Below are 24,809 nucleotides of genomic sequence, written 5' to 3'. Positions count from 1 at the left end.
CTGTAACTTGCTGTGCTCAGGGGGGTGTTTTTTCACACCCCTGAGCGAGAAAGTTGCAGCGCCGTAAAGCGCCAGTGTAGCCAAGCCCTTAGAATCAAAACTCATTGAGCTACAGGTACATAGCCAGTATTCATAACTTCAACTACAAAAATGATACACACATACAGATAGCATCATCATAACCAGCAAATTCTAACCTTTTTATAAACACTTTACATGACAAACTTTGTACAATATTTGCTGGAAATATATAACAGGAGGATCCGGGGAACTACAGGCCAGTCAGCCTCACCTCAGTCCCTGGAAAAATCATGGAGCAGGTCCTCAAGGAATCAATTATGAAGCACTTAGAGGAGAGGAAAGTGATCAGGAACAGTCAGCATGGATTCACCAAGGGGAAGTCGTGCCTGACTAACCTAATTGCCTTCTATGATGAGATAACTGGCTCTGTGGATGAGGGGAAAGCAGTGGATGTGTTATTCCTTGACTTTAGCAAAGCTTTTGATACGGTCTCCCACAGTATTCTTGCCCCCAAGTTAAAGAAGTATGGGCTGGATGAATGGACTGTAAGGTGGATAGAAAGCTGGCTAGATCGTCGGGCTCAATGGGTAGTGATCAATGGATCCATGTCTAGTTGGCAGCCGGTTTCAAGCGGAGTGCCCCAAGGGTCGGTCCTGGGGCCAGTTTTGTTTAATATCTTTATTAATGATCTGGAGGATGGTGTGGACTGCACTCTCAGCAAGTTTGCAGATGACACTAAACTGGGAGGCATGGTAGATACGCTGGAGGGTAGGGATCAGATACAGAGGGACCTAGACAAATTAGAGGATTGGGCCAAAAAAACCCTAATGAGGTTCAACAAGGACAAGTGCAGAGTCCTGCACTTAGGACGGAAGAATCCCATGCACTGTTACAGACTAGGGACCGAATGGCTAGGAAGCAGTTCTGCAGAAAAGGACCTAGGGGTTATAGTGGACGAGAAGCTGGATATGAGTCAACAGTGTGCTCTTGTTGCCAAGAAGACTAATGGCATTTGGGGCTGTATAAGTAGGGGCATTGCCAGCAGATCGAGGAACGTGATCGTTCCCCTTTATTCAACATTGATGAGGCCTCATCTGGAGTACTGTGTCCAGTTTTGGGCCCCACACTACAAGAAGGATGTGGAAATATTGGAAAGAGTCCAGCGGAGGGCAACAAAAATGATTAGGGGTCTGGAGCACATGACTTATGAGGAGAGGCTGAGGGAACTGGGATTGTTTAGTCTCCAGAAGAGAAGAATGAGGGGGGATTTGATAGCTGCTTTCAACTACCTGAGGGGGGGTTCCAAAGAGGATGGAGCTCAGCTGTTCTCAGTGGTGGCAGATGACAGAACAAGGAGCAATGGTCTCAAGTTGCAGTGGGGGAGGTCTAGGTTAGATATTAGGAAACACTATTTCACTAGGAGGGTGGTGAAGCACTGGAATGCTTTACCTACGGAGGTGGTGGAATCTCCTTCCTTGGAGGTTTTTTAAGGCCCGGCTTGACAAAGCCCTGGCTGGGATGATTTAGTTGGGAATTGGTCCTGCTTTGAGCAGGGGGTTGGACTAGATGACCTCCTGAGGTCCCTTCCAACCCTGATATTCTATGATTCTATAGTGGTTGCAACAATGATCTATATGGTCACAGTTTGTCAATAACGTCACACCCCCAAGGCAAAATGGATGCAGGAAGGGATGACACAAACATCACTGACTGCATCCCAAGAGCTCCCCATCCTGGGTTCTGTCTTACTACAGCTTGTACTGGGTTAGAAGCCGTACCAGTGTATAACAGAAATGGTTTATCAAAGTCATGTTCAATAACATGATTGAATCTCTTTACAAACTGAAGGTAAAACTTGGTTAGAACAATAGTGGATTGGATCTGCTCTTGCAGCATGGTTCCTGTATGTCTCATGTGATCTTGCCAAGAGCTAAAGAACATAGCTACTTTATTTATACAAGCTCTGGCAAATGTTTGGAACCCGATTAATATAAAGACAATGTAGATATTAGTGTTGTCCATATTATAGGAATCTTGGCATTTAGCCATGTAAGCAATATGGTAGTGTGCCTCAGTTTCCCTTTCCATACCGTACATCAGGTTTGGAATGTCTTTTCCTCTGAAAAGTTCCAATACTGTTTACAGGCACCAACTGTGAAACATCAGTATAACAAGGCCTTTTAACATAAAGTGTGATCTTATGTATTTCTTTTAACATGTTCAAGGGTTTTTTCAAAAGATTAGGCACATTGTACATTTTTACAGTTCTTGGTAATAGCAACACATTAGTTACAAAATTACCATTAGCAATAACAACTAATCCATTGCAAGTGTCCATCTACAATCATGTTTGTTATGCCACACCTTTGGCTCAATACCATTGGGGTTTTGGCGTTTTAGGGTTAACCTGTGGCTTCCCTTTGCAAAATTATGGTCTCTCTTTCCTCCTTGTCCGGAAGGATCAAACCCTGATTTCTCTTGCTTAACAGAATTCACTGGCTGATGGGGTGGGCTCTCTGTGCTAACAGCTATTAGCAAGTCTTTCTTCTCCCTGTCAGCCAGGTAATTTGCATCAACACAGACAGGAGCCTGTTCACCAGTTTTCATATCCTTAATTGCTACCAATTCCAAGGCTGGACTCTGTCTTAAAGAATCATAGAATATCAGGGTTGGAAGAGACCTCAGGAGGTCATCTAGTCCAACCCCCTGCTCAAAGAGATACCACACAAATCCAAAGAGTCTGAGGGTGAGAGTTTGCTTGCTCTCGCCGGCACCCTTAAGCATTTAGTCATAAAACTGTTCTCTGAAACACCAGAAACCAAATCTGTCCTCAGACCCTGAAACACAGACTGCTCACTCACAGAATCAGCATGGAGATATTCCTGTTCCAACAACCTGGTCAAGCACAGCCACTTGGTTATCGGGCTGTTCAACTTTCTTAACAGCTTTTACTCCATCTGAGACCTTCTCAAAGCTACCCACACTGAATCTTTCAAAAGGACAGTCAGTGGATCCATTTACAACTGAAAATTTCTGACTGTTAGGAACTGAAACTTCCTTGGTCAAATCACTTCCACACCCTTCAGTTGCAGCCAACTGCTTGCACAGATCACCATGAGGATTCCTTTCCCTAGGAGCTTCTCTAAGCAACAATTCACCCCTCAGAGAAATTCTGCCCTTACCCTCTTCACTTAGGGCTTGCTCTAAAGGAACACTTTCCTGAGCAACAACGGACTCTTTCTGGGTCTCACTTACATCCAGGATCACCTCTGGCTCATCAGGCGGATTCCTACACAATCCCCTCTCAGGCACATGGTCAGAGGCATTCTCCTTCCCTTTGCCACACACAAGCTCAGGAATCTTTTCCTTCTTGCTACAAGTTTCCAAACTATCAGTAGGTAACACAATCAAATCACCTTCATGCTTTTCTTGTGCCCTAGCTGGGGTAGCACCCTTATCAGATAGAGTTGCTACACCCCTTTCCAGCCACACATTAGCAACAGGCAAAATACAAGCACCAGAATTGTCTGGTCTCTGGGATTTTGCTAAGACACTAACTGGATGCAACCTAGTTACAGTGCCATTCTCCCCAGCAGACACAGACTTAGGACCATTCCCTTCTGGGCTTTAGTTGAATCCAGAACCAACTCTGAGACAACTGCACTATTCTCAACCATCACAGGCTGAAAGGCACCTTCTGTCTGCTCCACAGACAAAGAAGAGCTGGAGAAACCTTCCCCTTTACCAGACACACAGCTCGGGATCTCATTTCCCTTGTCCCAGTACACAGGGCTGTACACAGACAACTGCTTGGAGACCGAGGTAGCTCCTCCTTGGGCAAGTCAATACCCCTGACAGACACAGGCACATTTCCTTCACTGTCACATTTCTCCACACAGGTAACAGGTAAGGGATAGGGACACTCATCTTCCACTCTCCCTGCCTTCCCAAACTGCTGACTAGACAAAGCCATCAGGGGGGAGGGATAGCTCAGTGGTTTGCGCATTGGCCTGCTAAACCCAGGGTTGTGAGTTCAATCCTTGAGGGGGCCACTTAGGGAGCTGGGGCAAAATCAGTACTTGGTCCTGCTAGTGAAGGCAGGGGGCTGGACTCAATGACCTTTCAAGGTCCCTTCCAGCTCTAGGAGATAGGATATCTCCATAAATTTAAAATCAGCTCACAAGGCTGCCTGAGCCCATCCAAACTTTCCTTACCAGGCCCATTGCCACTCCCAACAGATAAACTGCTGCTCTTCTCACTACACTGAGCTACTGCCAGCAAATCACAGTTACCCTTTTCAGGTTCACTTTTACAAGCTGTACTTGCCCATAATTCACCACCCGTCAAAAATCTGCCCTTTCCTTCCTCAGCTAGGGCTTTAACCCGACCATCCACTTCAGTCTGCTCCTGAGAAACATTGTTCTGACCCATGAGTTCTTTCTGTGCTTGATCTAACTCCAGATTCACTTCGGAGACATTAGACAGACATTCCGAAACTTCCTTCACAGCCAGCCAGCCATTTCCCACCAGGTTAGAGTCTCCCTCCCCCGGTCATAACATAATGGGTGAAACAGACAACTGCTCAGAGTAATACAACAGACCAACATTGTTATAAACTGAACTTTCAGGAGGATACACGTTCTGCTGTTCTTCCCTTGCTTTTTGGACTTGGAGCCTAAGTCTGGCAACCCTCTTCTCAGCAGCCAGTCGTTCCATGTGCCGTCTACGAGCCCTTCCTTCTTTTCAGCGCTTCTTTTTCTAATTCAGCCAGTCCTTTCCTTAGCTTCTTTCTCTATCTCGGCTATCGTTTGCTTTTCCAGCCATCGAATGTCTGCTAGTCTCTGTTCATGCTCTAGTTGCAGTTTACTTGCTGCCTTTTGCATTTCAATTGCTTCTGCAGCCTCAGGTAAGGGCTGTGCTCCTGCCTCCTGATCACTGGCCATTAACAGCTCTCTCAGTTCTTGATTTGTAGCTTTCTTTCTAAAGCTTATCTCCTTTTCTGAACACAAATCTTCCAGGGCCTTTTTGTCAAGATCCTCATGTGCTCTTTGCTCACCCATTGCAACTGCTCTTTAACCAACCAAACGCTTAATACCAAAATTCAAATTTGGATAGCGTGGGGTTCTGACCCAAAGCTTACTTGACCTGGTTCTGTGGATCCTGCCGACTGCGCCACTGACGATGCTGCCTCTGGCAGGACACTGCTGAGAGTGACAATTCAGGACAAATTGCTTAGAGCAGGGCAGTCACAGCCCAAGCCAAACCAGCCACACAGAGAGGACTTCGGTCTCACCCCACTGGCTAACCACAAGTCACACAAGCAATTCCCTAGGACACTCCAGTTTCCCAGTATCACCACCAGTGCCACTCGTTATGGGGACGAATGGTTATGAAAACCAATACCCCAGTAAAAGAAAAAAAAGTTCTCCCGATTCCCAAAGCACCAAGCCCCAGACCCAGCTCAATATACAAGTCAGATCTTACCCACAGATCACGCTGTTGCCAATCCTTTAGAATCTAAAATCTAAAGGTTTATTCATAAAAGGAAAAAGATAGCGATGAGAGCTAAAACTGGTTAAATGGAATCAATTCCATACAGTGATGGCAAAGTTCTTGGTTCAGGCTTGTAGCAGTGATGGAATAAACTGCAGGTTCCAATCAAGTCTCTGGAACATCCCCAGCTGGGATGGGTCACTCAGTCCTTTGTTCAGCACTTCAGTGTAGCAAAGTTCCTCCAGAGGTGAGAAACAGGATTGAAGACAAGATGGAGGGCCTTTTATATTCTCTGCCCTGTGGAAGGACCCCTTTGTTCTTACTGTGGAAAAGCACAGCAGCAAGATGGAGTTTGGAGTCACGTGAGCAAGTCACATGTCCATGCATGACTCAGTTCTTTACAGGGAGAGCAGCCATTGCTCACATGCTACCTTGAACATTCCCAGGAAGACTTCTCATGTGGATTGGTGTCTCCCAAGGTCCATTGTCAGTTAAGTGTTTCTTGATTGGACACTTAATCTGGAAATTTCTTTCTCAAGAAGCTGACCAAATGCTTCACTAATGCTACTTAGAATCAAACACATTGAGATACAAGTACATAGCCAATATTCATAACTTCAACTACAAAAATGATACACACATACAGATAGCATCATCATAACCAGGAAATTCTAACCTTTTTATAGACACTTTACACGACAACTTTACACTTTACCTTTGTACAGTATTTGCTGGAAATATATAACAGTGGTTGCAACAATGATCTATACGGTCACAGTTTATGTTAATAACGTCACATAACGTTAGAGTCCTTCTGTGCAGCGGCCTCCTGGTTTCTCCTCCTAGCACTGGGGAGCTTGTGCAGGAGAGAGCGACTCGACGCTAGCTTGGTGAGCTGGGCACCAGCAAGCGCCGGTGAAGTGTCAGTGTAGACACCTGGGGACAAAGGCTGTCGGACATATCCCAGGATGGGGGACTCTGTCTGCAAAGCAGGGACTCTGATTGGGGTCATGGTGGAGAATCGGCTGAACCTGAGCTCTCAGAGCGACGCTGTGACCAAAAGGGCTAACGCGATCCTGGGGTGCATAAGCAGGAACTCTCAATAGCAGAGAGGTTATTTCATCTCTGTGTTTGGCACTGGGGAGACCACTGCTGGGATCCTGTGTCCAGTTCCATGCCCACAAGTTGATAAGCTGGAGAGGGGTCCCAGAAGAGACACACGAGTGATTGAAGGTTTGGAAAATAGGTCTTGTAGCAATAGACTCGAGGAGCTCAATCTGTTTAGCTAACAGAGAAGGTTAAGGGGTGAATCGATCACAGTTTATTGAGTAATAGAGGGCTGGTCAGTTTAGCAAAGCCGGGTGTACCAAGATCCAGCACTGGCAGTTGAAGCCAGATGAATTCAGACTAGAATTTCTATTAGGAAACACTATTTCACTAGGAGGGTGGTGAAGCACTGGAATGCGTTACCTAGGGAGGTGGTGGAGTCTCCTTCCTTGGAGGTTTTTAAGGCCTGGCTTGACAAAGCCCTGGCTGGGATGATTTAGTTGGGAATTGGTCCTGCTTTGAGCAGGGGGTTGGACTAGATGACCTCCTGAGGTCCCTTCCAACCCTGATATTCTATGATTCTATAATTCTAGAAATAAGGTGCAATTTTGTAAGTGAGGGTTATTAACCACTGGGGCAGCTTCCCCACAGTCAGGGTGGGTTCATCACCACGGGCAATTTTACATCAGTTGGATGTTTTTCTAACAGATCTGCTCTACTTCAAACAGGAATTATCTCAGGGAAGTTCTCTGGCCTGTGTTACACAAGGGGTCACAGACCATGGCAGAGAAGCTAAATGAATTATTTGTGTCAGTCTTCACAGCAGAGAATGAGAGGGAGATTCCCACACCTGAACCATTCTTTTTAGGTGACACATCTGAGGAACTGTCCCAGATTGAGGTGTCATTATAGGAGGTTTTGGAACAAACTAAACAGTACGAAACTAAACACACTCAACAGCAATAAGTCACCAGGACCAGATGGGATTCACCCAAGAGTTCTGAAGAAACTCAAATGTGAAATTGCAGAACTACTAACTGTGGTTTGTAAGCTATTATTTAAATCAGCTTCTGTACCAGATGTACACCAATTGTCTTTAAAAGGCTTCAGAGGCGATCCTGACAATTACAGGCTGGGTAGCCTAACTCCAATAGCAGGCGAATTGGCTGAAACTAGAGTAAAGAATAGAATTGTCAGACACATAGATGAACACAATTAGTTGGGGAAGAGTCAACACAGCTTTTGGTCAAGGATGCAGCCCCATGCTCTGGGTGTCCCTAAACCTCTGACTGCTAGACACTGGGACTGGATGACAGGGGATGGATCACTCAATGATTGCCCTGTTGTGTTCACTCCCTCTGGGGCACCTGGCATTGGCCACTGTTGGCAGGCAGGACACTGGGCTAGATGGACCTTTGGTCTGACCCAGTCCGGCTGCTCTTATGTTCTCACAATGGTCCCTTCTGGCTCTCTAATCTGTGAGCATATTCCAGCCCCTGCTAGCACAAGCCCTGGGGCCCTGGCGCTAAGCTGCTCATGCAGAGAGGATCCTGGCTCCCCCACCACACGGTCACCCAAGAGCAGGGCCAGAGCATGTGGTGGTAAAGCACCAGCCCTGCCATGCTGGTATCCTGCCCACTGCTGGTGCCAGGGGTGCAGCTGGCAGGTGCTGAAAGCCAGCCCCGAATTCTGCTAGCACAGACACGCCAGGAGTGCTGAGTGCCCTGATCTGCTCCTCTGTGCGAGCCAGCTGGGGGACAGGCACCTGGGGACAGCGGTGACTCGGCGCTCCGGCTGGGCTGACTCAGCGACTCCAGGCCCAGGATGGTGCAGGGAGGGAGAGGGGAGCCCGCAGAGGGCAGGCAGGGACACTGCTGTCGGGCTCAGCCCCAGACACCAGCAGCAAAGGTGGGGAGAGGGGGCAAAAGAGAAGGGAGAGAATGGGGGAGACACAGGGCCAGACAGACAGACATGGGGGGGCACATGGAGACAGACAGACGGACACAGGGGGGACACGGGGCCAGACAGACAGACATGGGGTGACATGGGTACAGACAGACAGACATGGGGTGACATGGGGCCAGTCAGACACAGGGGGGGGCACACGGAGACAGACACACAGACATGGGGGTTTCATGGGGACAGACAGACAGACATAGTAGGGACATGGGGCCAGACACACAGACATGGGGGGGCACATGGAGACAGACAGACGGACACAGGGGGGACCCGGGGCCAGACAGACGGACATGGGCAGCACGTGACTCCTGCATTTGGGGGGCCTGCACCACCCGGACAGTGGCCCCGCCACCTGTTCTACCCCGAGGCTGCCTCCCCCAAAGGCCCAGCTCCACGCCCCCTCTGCCCCATGCCTGATCCTGCTTGGCCCCCTCCCTCGAAGCCACACCCGCCCGCGCCTTTTTGCCCCCTCCCCTGAGTCCCTCTGCTGCTCGTGCCTCTTTTCCCCTCTCCCTAAGTCCCCCTCCCATCGCTTGTGCCTCTCCGTCTCCCCCAGCCTTGGGGGGAGGGGCAGAGAGGCGCAAGCAGCAGGCGGGGGGGACCTCGGGGAAAGAGGCAGAGTGGGGGCATGAAGAGGCGCAGGGAGGGCGGGGCCTTGAGGGAAAATGCGGAGAGGGGGCGGGAAGAGGTGGAGAGGGGGCACGGCCTCGGAGGAAGAGGCAGAGCGAGGGCGGGGCCTCGAGGTAAGAGGCGGAGAGGGGGAGGGGCCTCAGGGGAGAGGCAGAGGGGGGCGGGAAGAGGCAGAGACGGGGCAGGGCCTTAGGGGAAGAGGCGGAGAGGGGGCAGGGCCTCAGGGGAAGAGGGGGCGGGGCCTCGGGGGAAGAGGCAGAGAGAGGGTGGGAAGAGGCGGAGAGGGGGCGGGGTCTCGGGGGAAGAGGCGGAGCGAGGGCAGGGCCTCGGAAGAGGTGGAGAGGGGGTGGGAAGAGGTGGAGCGAGGGCGGGGCCTCGGGGAAGAGGCGTAGTGAGGGCGGGGTCTCAGGGGAAGAGGCGGAGCGAGGGCAGGGCCTCGGAAGAGGTGGAGAGGGGGTGGGAAGAGGTGGAGCGAGGGCGGGGTCTCGGGGGAAGAGGCGTAGTGAGGGCGGGGTCTCGGGGGAAGAGGCAGAGCGAGGGCGGGGCCTTGGGGAAGAGGCGGAGAGGGGGTGGGAAGAGGCGGAGCGAGGGCGGGGCCTCAGGGAAAAGGCGTAGTGAGGGCGCGGTCTCGGGTGAAGAGGCGGAGAGGGAGCGGGAAGAGGTGGAACGAGGGCGGGGCCTCGGGGGGAGAGACGGAGAGGGGGCGGGGTCTCGGGGGAAGAGGCGGAGCGAGAGCGGGGCCTCAGGGAAGAGGCGTAGTAAGGGCGCGGCCTCGGGGAAGAGGCGGAGAGGGAGCGGGAAGAGGAGCAGCACGGATGGGGCTATAGCCCGCGCACCCTTTCGGCAGCGGTGCTCCAAAGGCAGCGGGTCGGTGAGCCTGCAGTGGGAGGTGCGCCCCACCCTGTTTGGAGGCTTAGCCTCCCCTGGCCTCTTATACCCGCCGCCCATGTACACACATGGGGGGACACACGGGGCCAGAAAGACGTGGGGCTGCAGCCTCCCAGTTCAGTGGGTCACTGTCCTCTCCATTCACTCATATTCCAGGGTTTGGGCAGAGGCACCATTTCAGATTTAAACTTCCCACCCCCCCAGGAAAGCCCAGTGCTGGAGCCCTGCCCTCTAACCTCTGTGCCCCCCCAGGACAGCCCGGTGCTGGAGCGCTGCCCCCTAACCCCTGTGCCCCCCAGGACAGCCTGGTTCTGGAGTGCTGCCCTCTAACCCCTGTGTGCCCCTGTGACGATGCTGCCTGTGGGAGCCAGCCGAGGTCACTCAAACAGGGTGAACTGCAAACAGAACGGGGCAGAGAAACCCCAAACGCGGGTGGTTATTCCAATACTTAGATTTACCAACCCAGCACAAAACAGCTTCTGTAGTATCTCACTGGTTACTCAGAAGTTCAAACAACGCAGTTCCCTTAAAGTACCCAGCCTCAGGCCTCTGTCCAGACACACCTGTCAGATATGATGATGATTACTGAAAATCTTATCTCATCATATAAAAGAAAAGGTTCTTCCAATACCAAAGGATCAGCCACATACCCAGGTCCAATTATAACTTAGATCTTACCCAAAATACACACCAAAGCCAATTCTTGTTAACTAAACTAAAGTGTATTAAACAAGAAAAGGGAGAGAGTGTTGGTTAAAAGATCAATATACAGACAGACTTGAAATCAATTCTTGAGGTTCAGACACATAGCAGAGATGGTGAGTTTGTAGCTGCCAAAAGTCCTTTTAGAAATAGTCCATAGGTTATAGACCAATGTCCATATTCAGGGTGACTCCAGTCAGTAACTGGGGATCTCAATCCTTGTGGCTTAAGGTTTCCCCCTCTTGAAACCCAAAGCAGATCTGAGATGAAGTAGGATCATGTCCCAGGGTTCTTATAAATTTCCAGCAGCCTTTTGGCCTGAGAAAACAATAGGCTTAACTCTCCTTCTCCCAAACATCCTGGCAATTAGCACAGGGTAATTTATCCATTAAACAGTTCAGATACAGGTTACCACAACCTTCAAGGAGACACAGAGACAATAATACAATTTCACTCAAGTGTCATCATAAATGTTAATATTCCTTTTTTGATCTTTGAATCAAAGCTATAGCAATAGACAAGACTTGTTTGCTTACATCACAAGACCTGAGCAAACACCTACCCTTCTACCTCTAACAATGCCGGCTGCATTTCAAAGCTCTGTTCATTTACAGATCTTCCTAACCAGTCTCTAAAGTTCCGCCATGGGTTAGGTCAGTCTGGGAGGTAATTAACTCTTTCTGGCCTTGTCACCTTTCAATGAGATATTATATTACACTCATAATGTCACAGCCCCCCAGGATGGCCGGGTGATGGAGCACTGCCCCCTAACCTCTGTGCCCCCCCCCCCCCCCGCAGGACGGCCTGGTACTGGAGCGCTGCCCCCTAACCCCTGTGCCCCCCTCCAGGATGGCTGGGTGCTGGAGCCCTGCCCCCTAACTCCCCTGTGCCCCCCAGGACGGCCTGGTGCTGGAGCGCTGTGAGCAGCCCCACCCCATCTGCACCTTCTCGGAGGATTTCCAGGAGTTTGAGATGATCGATGACAATGAGGACGAGGAGGAGCCGGACAGGACCGGACTGGATGTGCCGCCCTCGCCTTCGGCCTCCCCCATCCCCTCACCCGGCGCCGAAGAGACGCAGAAGCCCCGGCCCAGCACCCTGAGCCTGAGCGTGCCGGGGGCCCAGGTGAGGGGCCTGCAGCTCCGCTGAGATGGGGGTTGGTGGGGTCACCACGGGCAGCGCTGAGGGGCTTTGGGGGGGGTCTCTGCATGAGGCACTGAGGGGTCGGGGGGCCTCTGCATACAGCACTGATGAGCTTTGGGGGTGTCTCTGCATACGGCACTGAGGGGCTTTGGGGGGTCTCTGCGTGAGGTGCTGAGGGGCTTTGGGGGGTCTCTGCATATGGCACTGAAGGGCTTTGGGGGGGTCTCTGCATACGGCACCGAGGGGCTTTGGGGGGTCTCTGCGTGAGGTGCTGAGGGGCTTTGGGGGGTCTCTGCATACGGCACTGAGGGGCTTTGGGGGGGGTCTCTGCGTGAGGTGCTGAGGGGCTTTGGGGGGTCTCTGCATACGGCACTGAGGGGCTTTGGGGGGGTCTCTGCGTGAGGTGCTGAGGGGCTTTGGGGGGTCTCTGTGTGAGGCGCTGAGGGGCTTGGGGGGGGTCTCTGCATACGGCACTGAGGGGCTTGGGGGGGCTCTGTGTGAGGCGCTGAGGGGGTTTGGGGGGTCTCTGCGTGAGGTGCTGAGGGGGTTTGGGAGGGTCTCTGCATACGGCACTGAGGGGTCGGGGGGTCTCTGCGTGCAGTGCTGAGGGGTCGGGGGGTCTCTGCATACGGCACTGAGGGGCTTTGGGGGGGCTCTGTGTGAGGCGCTGAGGGGCTTGGGGGGGTCTCTGCATACGGCACTGAGGGGCTTTGGGGGGGCTCTGTGTGAGTCGCTGAAGGGGTTTGGGGGGTCTCTGCTTGAGGTGCTGAGGGGGGTTGGGGGGGTCTCTGCATACGGCACTGAGGGGCTTTGGGGGGGCTCTGTGTGAGGCGCTGAGGGGTCGGGGGGGTCTCTGCGTGAGGCGCTGAGCGTGGCTGTGTGATTTTCCCATGTCTTGGTGTCAGGCACTGGAGGTGTGGGGGTCTCTGCTCCTGCCCTGGGCAGGGCATGTGGGTGCCACGCGTGACGTGGGACGTTTGTGTGTGTGGTGCTGAGGGGGCCTCGTGTCTCTGAAGTCACAGAGGATAAAGCCCACTGGGTCCTGGCCCATCCCTCCCCCAGGGGCCCGGGCAGGGCTGTCCCTAGGTGCAGTGACGTGTGTTTCATCCCAGCTAGCTTTAGTCTGTGCGGCTCCCCTGTCCTCCCCTCCCCACCCGTCCGGGGTGCCAGTTTTGGTTGGACGTATTCCTGGAGGTTTCATCACCTGATGGAATCGTTAATTAAATTTAATTGTTAATTCCTGGAAACTCCAGGACAATCCTGGAGAGTTGGCAACACTAGTCCCATCCCATCCCATGCCGCGGGGAGATGGTTCCCTATCTCCGGGCTCAAGCTGGGCCCATCTCCCTGCATGTGGCATGAGGGGCGGGGGGGCTGCCGTCTCGTTTTCCAGACTCTGAGCCTTCGTCACAAGAACAGTGTCAAGTCGCTGGCCCCTGTGGCTGCAGAGAAGCTGTGGAATGTGAGTGGAGCAGAAGTGACGCAGGACATCTGCATCTGCGTAGAGCCTGAGTGGGCCGTGCCGAGCGGTGGGAAATGCCCAGCAGCAGCAGTTCTCTGGGACCTAGGGGCACAACAGCAGAAAAGGCTGATCGAGCAGTGGTAGCTCTGATGCAGCTGGAGGGTCTCCCCAGGGCTTCCCCTCCAGGGGTTGTAGGCCCCGGCCCAGAGGTCCAGCCCGTGCCAGTGAAACTCACAAAGATGGGTCCTGAGGCCTTCCTGATAACACGTGAACAAGTGGCCATGGAAGCCTCATGCCCACCAGGCCACCACCCTCTTGGCACCGCACCTGGCGGGACCAGCGCAGGCCGCAGCGGGGGCTGGCTGCAGCATCTGCCCAAGACCACGTGCAGGTGAAAGCGGCCGCACTTGACTACCTCAGCATCACGGAGGAGACTTTCTGACAGAGGTTCCCTGGGGAGAAATGCCCCCGGGGCCAGGCCCCGCGTGGTCGCCCAGAAATTAAAAGGCCTGTGTTTAAAGTGGCAATAGCCAGAGACTCAGACTGCAGTGGAGGTGGCCGAGCTCAGTGTGGTGGAGCCGTTCACCCCCATTCTTCTGTGTGAGGGCAGGGGCTGGGTGCTCAAACGCTGCTCAGAGTCCCTAGCCAATGCGCCTGGCGGCTGGAGAATTATTTAGCTGCAGAGATGGCTCTAACTGCTTCATATGAGCAACTGCCCGAGGCCAAGGGCACCTCAGGTCAAGGGAGAGCCCAACCCAGGAAGCCAGCAATCAGACAGGGTGGTCTTGCAAGCACCAGCCTCGAAGGTGCCCAGCAGGCAGTTGAGCCCTGGACTGGGCCCTGGCAGCAAACCCCAGCATCTCAGAGCCCAGTCCGGACAAAGGCCCTTGGGACCCCTATGGAGGGGGAGTAGACAAGGCCCATAGGGAAGGGCTATCTCAAATAGAGGGCCCAGGGCCAGCGGCCACTCGGCCAGCAGCAAGGACTTGCTTTTTATGTGGGCCCCCAGGTCACTGGTACCACGATTCCCCCGTAAGGAGTGTGGCTATGAACAGGTGTGGACGGCAGAATGCTGGGCCCATAAATGAACTCCAGCTGAAGTAACGGTTCCTATGGAGATAAATGGAACTGAGGTCATGGGCCTAGTGCATTCTGGGTGTATCCACGGAGAAGTGGGCCATTGGCTGTAGGGGAAAACACGAAGTGGCTTGTAATGGGGCTGGCCTCAACAGTATCCTACCCCATGATCTTGGGACAGGATTGGGAGTATTTCTCAGAGGTATCGAGGGAATTTAAACCAACCCCAGAGACCCTGGAGGGAGCAGCTGAGGAGACCTGGGGAGATGGGAGCCCCAAACCTGTGACATTGGCAGGTGTAGGTGAGGACCCTGGGGAGGTAGGATCCAGCCAGAGGGAAGCGTCTCCAGAAGGCCCCCTTAACAACGAAGCCATAGTGGCCCTCCTACAGGAGAGGGACATCCTAACCAGAGACAGACTTCATAAAGGACCAGAGGGAGGACGAACCTTTGTGCCAGACTATGATGAACGGGGAAGTCATAGACTCAGCGAGCAGAGCAGTACCATGGTTTGAGCTCCAGGCAGAGCAACCGCACCAGTTGGAGAAAGACCAACTGCAGCCATATTCCCTGCCAAACTCCGGTCTGGTTCGCTGCCCCCGGTCATGCAGCAGAACCATGGCTGCTCTCCGGGTTTCTCTCCCCAGCACAGATCTGGGCTCCGGGATCTGTCCCCAGCTGGGTTAGCTGGATTTGCCCAATCTCTTGCTGTTTCCTGCCCACATCTCTAATCTCTCTCAGCCCCAGGATTAGAGCTCTATCCCCTCCTGCACTCACAGCTCCTCTCAGAGTCTAATCTGCAAATGTCATTAAACCCTCCTGTGCTGGATAATCAATGGGGCCGGGGCTGAGCCAGACGCTCCCCCAGGTCCCTCTCTGCTGCTTCCAGGACAATTTGTTTACAACCTTTCAGCAAGTCTTCAGTGACCGTGCCCCAGCCAAGCCTCCTAGGAGATGCTGTATCACACATGTCCCTAACGGCAGGCAGGGCCCGCCGCATGTGATTTGCCCGGCAGATGCTGACACAGCTCTGGCCCTGCAGGTGAATACTAATAGTAGAGTCACACGGTTTGTCTGGCAAGGCTGATTCTGAGCAACTCGCAGCGCTGCTACCTCCAACCCATCCTCAGTGACCTTTTCTCGTAAGGGCCCAAACTGCCCCTTGACTCCCTTTGCTGTCAGTAGAAGAAGGGACTCAGTACCTCACACAGCTTGTACCATTCTTCTCCTACGGAGTGAGGTAGGGACAGTCATTGCCAGGATCACAGAATCATAGGACTGGAAGGGATCTCGAGAGGTCATCTAGTCCAGTTCCCTGCACTCATGGCAGGACTGAGTATTATCTAGACCATCCCTGACAGGTGTTTGTCTAACCTGCTCTTAAACATCTCCAATGAGGGAGATTCCACAACCTCCCTGGGCAATTTATTCCAGTGTTTAACCACCCTGACAGTTAGGAAGTTTTTCCTAATGTCCAACCTAAACTGCCCTTGCTGCAATTTAAGCCCATTTCTTCTTGTCCTATCCTCAGAGGTTAAGAACAATTTTTCTCCCTCCTCTTGTAACAACCTTTTATGTACTTGAAAACTGTTCTCATGTCCCCTCTCAGTCTTCTCTTCTCTAGACTAAACAAACCCAATTTTTTCCAATCTTCCCTCATAGGTCATGTTTTCTAGACCTTTAATCATTTTTGTTGCTCTTCTCTGGACTCTCTCCAATTTGTCCACATCCTTCCTGAAATGTGGTGCCCAGAACTAGACACAACACTCCCAGTTGAGGCCTAATCAGCACGGAGCAGAGCGGAAGAATTACTTCTTGTGTCTTGCTTACAACACTCCTGCTAATACAGCCCAGAACGATGTTTGCTTTTTTTGAAACAGTGTCACACTGTTGACTCATATTTAGCTTGTGATCCCCTCTGACCCCCCGATCCCTTCCCCCAGTACTCCTTCCTGGGCAGTCATTTCCAATTGTGTATGTGCGATCATTCTAGTCACTTTTTTTGAGACGGAAACACTACATTTGCTTTCCCCTCATCTCTGAGTCACTGCTCACTTCTCGGTGCAGCATCGCCCTGACTCACCAACTGTCTGGACAGGCCGGGGTTCCAGTACCCAGTGGAGGGCACCGGGTGAGAACTAGAGCAGATCGAACAGAACGGCTTTTCTTCCTTCTTCACGGTGGAGTCTGGCGAAGATCTGCAGAGCGGGATCTACCCCCCGCGTGTCCTGCTTTTCCTTAGCGGAGTCACAACAGCCTCATCGCATTCCCCTCGCCCCATCTGCAGCGTTTGCTCTGCCTTTGTTCTGCTGTGTGTGTCTGTGTGTATGTCTGTGCATGTGTGTGTGTGTGTGTGTGTGTGTGTCTGTCTGTGTGTCTGTGTCTCTATCTGTGCATGTGTGTCTGTGTCTCTGTGCATGTGTGTCTGCGTGTGCCTGTGCCTGTGTGTGTGTGTGTGTGTGTCTGTGTGTATCTGTGTCTCTGTGTCTCTGTGTGTGTGTCTGTGTCTCTGTGTGTGTGTGTCTGCGTCTCTGTGTGTGTGTGTCTGCGTGTGTCAGATTGTCAGGGGAAGATCATGTGGTGCTGGCAGCATGTCTTGCATCCATGTTTCCCCACCTGGGGGACTCGTCCTCTGGGGGACTCAAAGCCTGATGGGGGGAGCCAATGGATCTCTGGGTTCTCCTTCAAAGTCTCAGCTCTCAGTGTAACAAGTCAGTCTCCAGCTGTTACACGTGTGGTGAAAACCGTCCCATTGTGACCCTGGGTGCCCGATGCAGAGTCTGCAGAGAGCCTAAAACAATCACTGTGTGGTGTGAACTGCCCCATTCCTGTCAGTGCTGCTAACCCAGCTGCAGTGCTGACACTGTCCCTGGCGTGGCTGGTTTGCTCCTCCCCCAAGCATGGCAGACAGGGACGGGAGTCCCCTGGCGTGAGGAGCTGCCCCATGGTTGAAGTTTCCCGGAGCACTGGGCGTCCTGGGGGGGAGAAGGGGCTAGCTGGGGGGGGGGGATAGGGGGTTGACAGGGTTGCTGACTCAGGGCTCAGCTTTCAGAGCCTCGGAGACGCTGTCTGACCTGCCCTGACGTTCACCCAGCATGTGCAGTGGCAGCCGGGGGTCATTCCCTGTGGGGAGCCCGGGTCTGAGTGGGGACTGCGGAGCACAGAGGGGCCTTTCGCAGAGACCCGATCTGGCTGCATGTGGCCTTAGCCTTTGCTTCCCCTCGGAGCGGAGAAACGCGCCAGACTTCGGCCGGCACAGCTCTCTCTCTCTGTCTGCGGCGGGGGTTAGAGGCGGGACCCCCAGGGGCTTTTACTGCCCGTTGCATGCGTGGGGTGTTGTTCTATCCCTGGCACAACCCAGCTTTGCCGAGCTGGGAGTCCTGGAGCCTGGCCGGCCGATACGTGGAACGCACTGCCAGTGTGGACGGGGCCTCACTTCCTTGTTCCCCCTCCTCCCTCGGCCCCGGACACCCCCCGCCCTCGTTTCTAAACTCACCGGCTCTTCTCTTTCTGACCAGGATTCCCTGAACAACAACGGCAGCTACCCTCCTCCCCCCCCTGCTCAGCGGGCCACCTGGCAGGAGACCCTTCTCCACTCCTCCTCCTCCTCCTCTTCCTCACACGCTGGTGAGCATACCCCCTCCCCCAACCCGCGGCAGCCCCACCTGCACCAGCTTGTGCATCTGAGCTCAGCTGTGTGGCTGCCCTAAAAGCCAGGCTCTGCTCTGGGCCCTGGGGATGGGGAGGGGTGGGAAACCAAGGCTGGAGGTTCAGGAGATGGGGTGAGCTGCTCCATGGAGGGTTCCAGGCCCAGCTTCTCCCCCAAGGCTGTGTCCGAGCTCTGTGTTGGGGAGATTCGTGCTTCCTCTGCGCCTCCTCCCCACGCTGCTCCCCTCGGGCTGTTTCCAGGGCTGCCCGATGGCTGGGAGCTCGGCTCGTACCCGGAGGGCAGAGCCATACTTTGCTCTCAGTCCTCAAAAATGGGACCCAAGTGTGACTGCTCAGAGTCCAGGGCTCAGAGAGGGGCGGACGGACGCAGGGGCCCGTGGGCTCAGTGACAAGGGGGTCCTGGAATTCGGCGTTTCCCAAGATCCCACAGAATGTCGTATTTTTGCTGTAGGATTCGTCACTCGGCTGCACCAGGCTCCTGGCACCATTTTCAGCCTGCAGCTACCTCTGGTGCTGCACCTTTCCCCACACGGGATTGTTGGGTTGATGACAGTGCCTGCTGCCAGCACTGTCCTACAGCACCAGGCGGAGGGGGCCAGGGAGCCAACCGCGCAGGCTGGGCAGCCCAGCTGCCTCGAGAACAGAGCAGCAGCCGAGCTCTGGGGAGCGGAGAAGGTGAACCGCTGACCCCACCTCCCTGGCACACGTGAGGCAGGGGAAGGAGACTCTGAGCCGAGCTCCCAGACACCAGCCGAACTGCTGAGGCCCATAGAGCTGGGTGCCTGGAGAACACGGCAAAACAATCCACCCTCCACACTGGTCATGGCTGGAAAGAGTCGGTGCCACGTTGTGCGTCAACGCACTGCCGAGCACACGGGCCCTGGTTGTTCCTCTCTGGACTGGCCCTCAGGGCCTGTCTTGCTCATCCCCGGGGCACAGCCTGGGGGACCCTTCCCCTCCAGCCAGCTTCTCCCTCCTCCCACGTGCATGGGGCACTGTCCAGCAGGGATCAGAGCCAGTGAAACAGGGGGAGGATGAGGGGCCCTAGCCAGGGGGGCGGGAACTGGTTCAAAGCTCTAATCTCAGGCTCTTTGCTTTTTCTTTTCAGGGCACCTGTCTCCTTCTCACCCTTGTGTCCAAGATGGCCCCTGCTTGGACAGTCAGAACGGCCGGGGGCTGACCACTGAGGAAACAGGGCAGGCCCAGACGCTGCTCAAACCCTCCTTCTATGACTCGGAAGGCAACAGACATGAGTCTCGGGCATATGGTAACCAACCGCCGGAGAGAGCTGGGGAAGATTATAATATGAATATCATCTCCTCTGCACCATGCTCACCACATTCCCCATCTCATCTCAGCCAGCCGTCTCCTAAACAGTCTCTCTCTCCAACAGGGCCTGCCGCTCCTCCTAGCATAGCCCCTCACTCGGAAGCCAGCAAGGAGCCCCAGACCTTCGACGCCAACTCCCGGCAGCCCAAAGCCACCGAAAGCGACTGTGCGAAGCTCAAGCCCGAGGCAGCCAGCGGCAGGGAGAGACAAAAGCCCAGTGAGGAGGGTCCCCCTGCAGATGGCACTGGGGGGGAAGCAGGCCTGGCTCTTAGTCGTGGCTCCCCCATCACCCTCCTTGGCCAGTCCAGCACCCCACTGTCGGAGGAAGAGCTGCCCAAGGGCTATGGAGACAGTGAAGTTGGAGTCTTCACTGATCGGAGCGATGGGGAAAGGGGGTGCACTCTGGGGGCCTATGTCTGCCTGAGGGGGCTGACAGAGCAGCTGAGCTCTGAAGGGGAGGGTCCCCACTGCAGCAGGGCCGCCAGCATGCGTGGGCTCCCTTCAGGCTCCTCCGAGACCACGTCTCCGTCGTCCGACCCGGGCATTGAGGCAGATCTCACCAGCAGGAACTCAAAGCAGTTCCTGCCCCGCGGCCGGCACAGCGACGACCTCAGCTCCCCGGGTTCTGACTCAGATGTAGAGGGGGAAATCGAGGCAGCTTTTGCTTGTGGGGGCCGCCTGGTCAGCAACATGATTTCCTCCATCTCTGAGACGGAGCTGGATCTGAGCAGCGACAGCAGCAGTGGCAGGTCCTCCCACCTCACTAACTCCATCGAGGAGGCCAGCTCCCCCACCTCGGAGGCCGAGCTGGAGACGGAGCTTGACGGCCAGGGGCTCATGGGCATCAAGGACTCCCTGCTGCTGGATAAGTGCAAGGAGGAGGAGGAGGTGACCCTGGAGGGGGAGCTGCCGGAGAGCCGCTTGAGGGACAGGAGCATGGTGAGGAGAGAAAGCCTGGCCGACCTGAAGATGGAGGGTTATTACGACACCTTGAACCCGGAGGACTCTTCCGCCCCCGTCGACCAGACAGATATATCTGGGTCCAGTCCCCTGGATCTAAAGATTGACCCGGACCACAGCCTGGAGAGCATCCGCCGCTCCTTCTACTTGCCCATCGGGCCCAAGCTCCTGCCGGAGGTGGACGACGAGGGTAACAGCGAGTACGACTCTGACTCCGAGTCGGAGCCTGACCTGAGCGAGGACTCGGACTCACCCTGGCTGCTCAGCAACCTCGTCAACAAGATGATCTTGGAGGGCTCGTACCCCCTCAAGTGCCCAGACGAGTGCTTCCAGCAGGCCCACTCCCTCTGCGACACCATCTCCCCGGCCTCTGACCTGGAGCCCGAGATCCTCAGCGAGTCCCTGGACGTGCAGCCCAGCTTGCGGGACTCCCCGGGGAGAGAAGCAGAGCCAGCCAAGCTGTCTGGCTCCCGGCAGAGCATCGAGCTGGTGGACATGGAGACTCTGCGCAGCTCACTCCAGAGTGCCGAGGACGAGAAACCCACGAGCACAAGCCCTGCCACAGAGGCCTCGCCTCTGGGAAGTGACCCGGGCCCTTATTTATTCATGAGCAACCCGACCAATGACACTATCACGCCGGTGTTCCTGGGGCAGCCCCTCTCCATCGACAGGCTGGGCAGCTCGGGGAGGCTGGCCAACTTTGGCTGCTGCACGGGGCCCATCAAAAGCTTCCCTTTCGCCTCCCCTGCCAGCACAGAGGGCTCGGACCCAGCGTCCAGAGAACAGGGCACAGAGGTGGAGCTGGCAGCTGGGCCAGAGGATTGGGCCATTGATAAGGACCTGGACTCGGGGATCCTGGAGGACAATGACATGATCGATGACATCCGGTTAGAGAGCCTGGGCCGAAACCCCGACGCCTTCCTGCCCATGCTCGACGTCTCCACGGCCAAGACCAACCGGTGCTTCACCCTGAGCTACTCCACGGACGAGGATGACGTGCCCTATTTCGGCAGCCTGAAGGGCTCCCCCTTCCACGACGACACGCAGAGCTTCGAGGAGGACCTGCCGCTTCCTCCGCCCCCCATGGCCCAGGAGCCACGGCCGCTGGATGAGTCCCTGGCCTACGACTCCATCAAATACACTCTGGTGGTGGATGAGAACACACAGCTGGAGCTGGTGAGCCTGAAGCGCTGCACCTCAGTGCTGAGCGACGACAGTGAGCTGCTGAGAGCCTGCGACAACTGCGACCTGGAGGACGAGGACGAGTTTGGGGAGGGGCTGACGGCACAGGACGGGCAGAGCTCCTCGGAGGACTCCTCCCCCGAAGCCGACCTCCAGTTCTCCAAGAAGTTCCTCAATGTCTTTGTCAATAGCACATCCCGCTCCTCCAGTAAGTACCAATTCCCCTGCCCGCCCCAGAGAGGGGTCAGCCATGTCTATCCCTGTAGGAGAGTCACACATCCAGACTGGGCCACCCCTAAACCTACGTATCTCTCCAGGTAGGGCCCTTGCCTAGCCCCCTCACTCTCTTCAGTACCTGTGTCCTCACCGCACCCCCGGAAGGCTCACTGTACATACACAGACAGACAAAGGCAAAGGCTGCGTCTACCCTGCACCGCGTCCAGACGACGAGGGTGTGAATTGTAGGGTGCACCAAAGTGCTGGTCTGTAACTGCCCTGTATCACACTGCGGGCAGAACTCAAAGGTACCTAGTTCGTGTTAACATCGTCCTCTTCGAACAGGACTACGTTAGCGTGGACAAGGTCCCTTCGAATTCATGCCAGCAGCATCCACCGAGGGCAGTTCCAGCACAGCACTTGGGTATGTGCTGTAATTCGCATCCCTGTACTCCGACTGCAGGGCCCTGTCGATAAGCCCGAAGTCACACAAGAAGTCTGTGATGGAGCAGGGCTAGTGCAGTAACTGCTGGGCCATCTTTCTTCCTTCCTTTCTGGAGACATTCTCACCACAGTCTGTGGGGGCTGAATTAATACAGGAAGGGCAGCCCCGACTGGCTCTGACCTGGATGTTCTCCCTGAGGAGCGAGGCCCGACTGGCTCGGGGCCGGGCGTTCCCCACCAAGGAGCGAGGCCCGACTGGCTCGGGGCCGGGCGTTCCCCACCGAGGAGCGAGGCCTGTCTGGCTCAGGTCTCTTGTCCTTTGCTTGGCTGGCGAGGTGCCTCCTGCGTGTTCTCCTCCTGCCGTGCTGCAGTGACCTCTCCTCTGCTCCGTAGGTACGGAGTCCTTTGGGCTGTTCTCATGCATGGTGAACGGGGAAGAACGGGAGCAGACTCACCGGGCTGTCTTCAGGTGAGAAGAGCACCCTAGCCTGGACCCCAGGGCCGCACCAACGCTGCCCCTCTGGGCGCATGGCCAGGAACGAGTTGGGGTCTGCCTGGCGCTGAGAGAAGGAAACAGCCTCATCCCCAGGGCTGAGCAGCTGATAAATACACAGCCCCAGGGCAACGAACGGGGGTGAGGCAGGCAGCCCCACCGTTTCCTGTTAGATACATTTATAGGATGGTGGCCCAGCTGGTGCCAAGGAGTCCCGAGTCTGCCTATGATTGTCCTGCCCCCTGCTGTGGCGGAAAGGCCCGAGGGGGCTGCCGGGAACCAGGCACGGTGCCTCTGGCTCCTGTGTGCAAGAGCATCCTCGCCCGTCTTCATCTCCGTCTCTCTCTTTCTCTCTCACATTTCCTCTGCCCTCCTCCCTCCCCCAACGCCCCTTCCCCCCGTCCTGGCGCCGCCTCCTCTGCTCGCAGGTTTATCCCTCGCCACGAGGACGAGCTGGAGCTGGATGTGGATGACCCGATCCTGGTGGAGCTGGAGGAGGACGATTACTGGTACCGAGGCTACAACATGCGGACTGGAGAGAGAGGCATCTTCCCGGCGTTCTATGCCCACGAGGTGGTGAGCCAAGCCAAGGAGATCATCGGTAGGCATCTCCCCTCCCCTCCCTCCCTGTGGTGCGGGAGCCCTGAGCACCTGCAGCCCTTGGTGCTGCCACGGGCCCTGCCGGGACAGCAAGAGCCAGCTCACGGCACTGCCACAGTTTCAGTCAGTGTCCGAGTGGGTGGCAGTGACCCAGAGCGCTCTGCTGCAGATGGGGAGGGCTGCCAGGGAGACCCTCCCCACACAAACACCCCCCCCCACAGACATGCCCACCCAGATGGGTGAGCATTGACCCCATCCTGCCGCCCAAGTGCCCCTAGATCATACTGTGTAATCACTGAGAAAGCAGCCAGGAATCCATCACTCTCCTCCCTACCCCCACCAGGAGCCTGTCCTGGGCCCTGGAGCTCTGAACGGCCAGCGAGAGCAAACCCACGGGCCACTGGGGTCGCTCGACAGCTGTAGGCTGAGTGCAGCAGCAGAAGCTGGGAATGGGCGACAGCGGATGGATCACTTGATGATTCCCTGTTCTGTTCATTCCCTCTGGGGCACCTGGCACTGGCCACTGTCAGAAGATAGGATACTGGGCTAGATGGACCTTTGGTCTGACCCAGCATGGCCGCTGTTATGTTCTTATGAGCAGAGGAGGGCGTGAATCCATATGGAATGTCCCGAACATTCAGAGTCTGTGGAGGGGGCAGGCGAGCACATGGGGGGCAGCTCTCGGGGGAGCAGACAGTTGCACAGGAGGGCCTGTAATGGTGCAGCAGTTGGGTGATGGAGGTTGGTTGTTGATGGTCCAGGCTGCCCAGTGCACAGTGGTCCCGTCTCTGAGTGGAGACCACCAAGGATCCATATCTGTTAGGTGCTCTGGGAGCCTGAACAGCTGCTGGGCTCGCTGCCGAGGCAAAGGGCGCTCGGCTGACTCTGGCAGGTGTTTCTGTCTGCACACGTACCTGATCCCGTCAGAGACACAGCTCGTGGGACGGTGGCAGGAGAGGCAGGCATGGAAGGAGAGGCAGTGGGGAATAGGTGCTGATCCCTGCACACCCGCTGCCCTTGCCAGGAGAGGAGATGTCTGAGCGGAGAGCTCCAGGGCGGTGAGCGCTGACAGGGAGTCACCAGAGAGACAGAAGCATCGTAGTGAGGAACCTGCCCCAAGAGACCTGTGGCTGCCCTAACAGGAAGCAGATGCTGTGCCAGGGCAAATGATGTTCAGGCAGGACGGGGTGGGCTCCCCAAAGCATGCTGGGAAGCTCCCGTGAATGAGAGCCCACGTGCAGCAGGTTCAGGGCCCTGGGGAGATTGACACAGGGAACTTCCCAGTGACCTTCCAATGCCTGGCACCTGTGTGTGTGTGTGTTGGGGGGGCCTTAGGAGCTGCACGACTCCTGCGCTGAGAGCCTGCCGGGCTCTGACCGTCTCCACTAGGGCAGGAGGAATCCTGGTCCTGGCAGACAGGGCCCGGTAGGAGCTTTCAAGCTGGCGGGGAAGAGAGAGGAGTTCTCCTCCGTTCCAGTAACGGGGCCGGTCCTGC

General features: G+C 55.4%; 1 protein-coding gene across 1 annotated transcript in view; it reads left to right on the top strand.

The window, feature by feature from the left end:
• The window catches only part of MAPK8IP2 (mitogen-activated protein kinase 8 interacting protein 2), a 60,077-nt gene that overhangs the window by 17,873 nt on the left and 17,395 nt on the right, over positions 1-24,809 (top strand). The window contains exons 3-7 of the mRNA XM_065423238.1: positions 11,638-11,865; positions 17,940-18,048; positions 19,199-21,769; positions 22,615-22,690; positions 23,143-23,315. Coding sequence (XP_065279310.1) covers positions 11,638-11,865; positions 17,940-18,048; positions 19,199-21,769; positions 22,615-22,690; positions 23,143-23,315 — 3,157 coding nt within the window. The remainder of the gene's footprint in view (positions 1-11,637; positions 11,866-17,939; positions 18,049-19,198; positions 21,770-22,614; positions 22,691-23,142; positions 23,316-24,809) is intronic.

This window comes from Emys orbicularis, chromosome 1 (genome assembly GCF_028017835.1).
Source record: "Emys orbicularis isolate rEmyOrb1 chromosome 1, rEmyOrb1.hap1, whole genome shotgun sequence".
NCBI lineage: Eukaryota > Metazoa > Chordata > Testudines > Emydidae > Emys > Emys orbicularis.
Note: the sequence above shows the minus strand (reverse complement) of the source record. Positions and strands in the feature narration are given on the sequence as shown.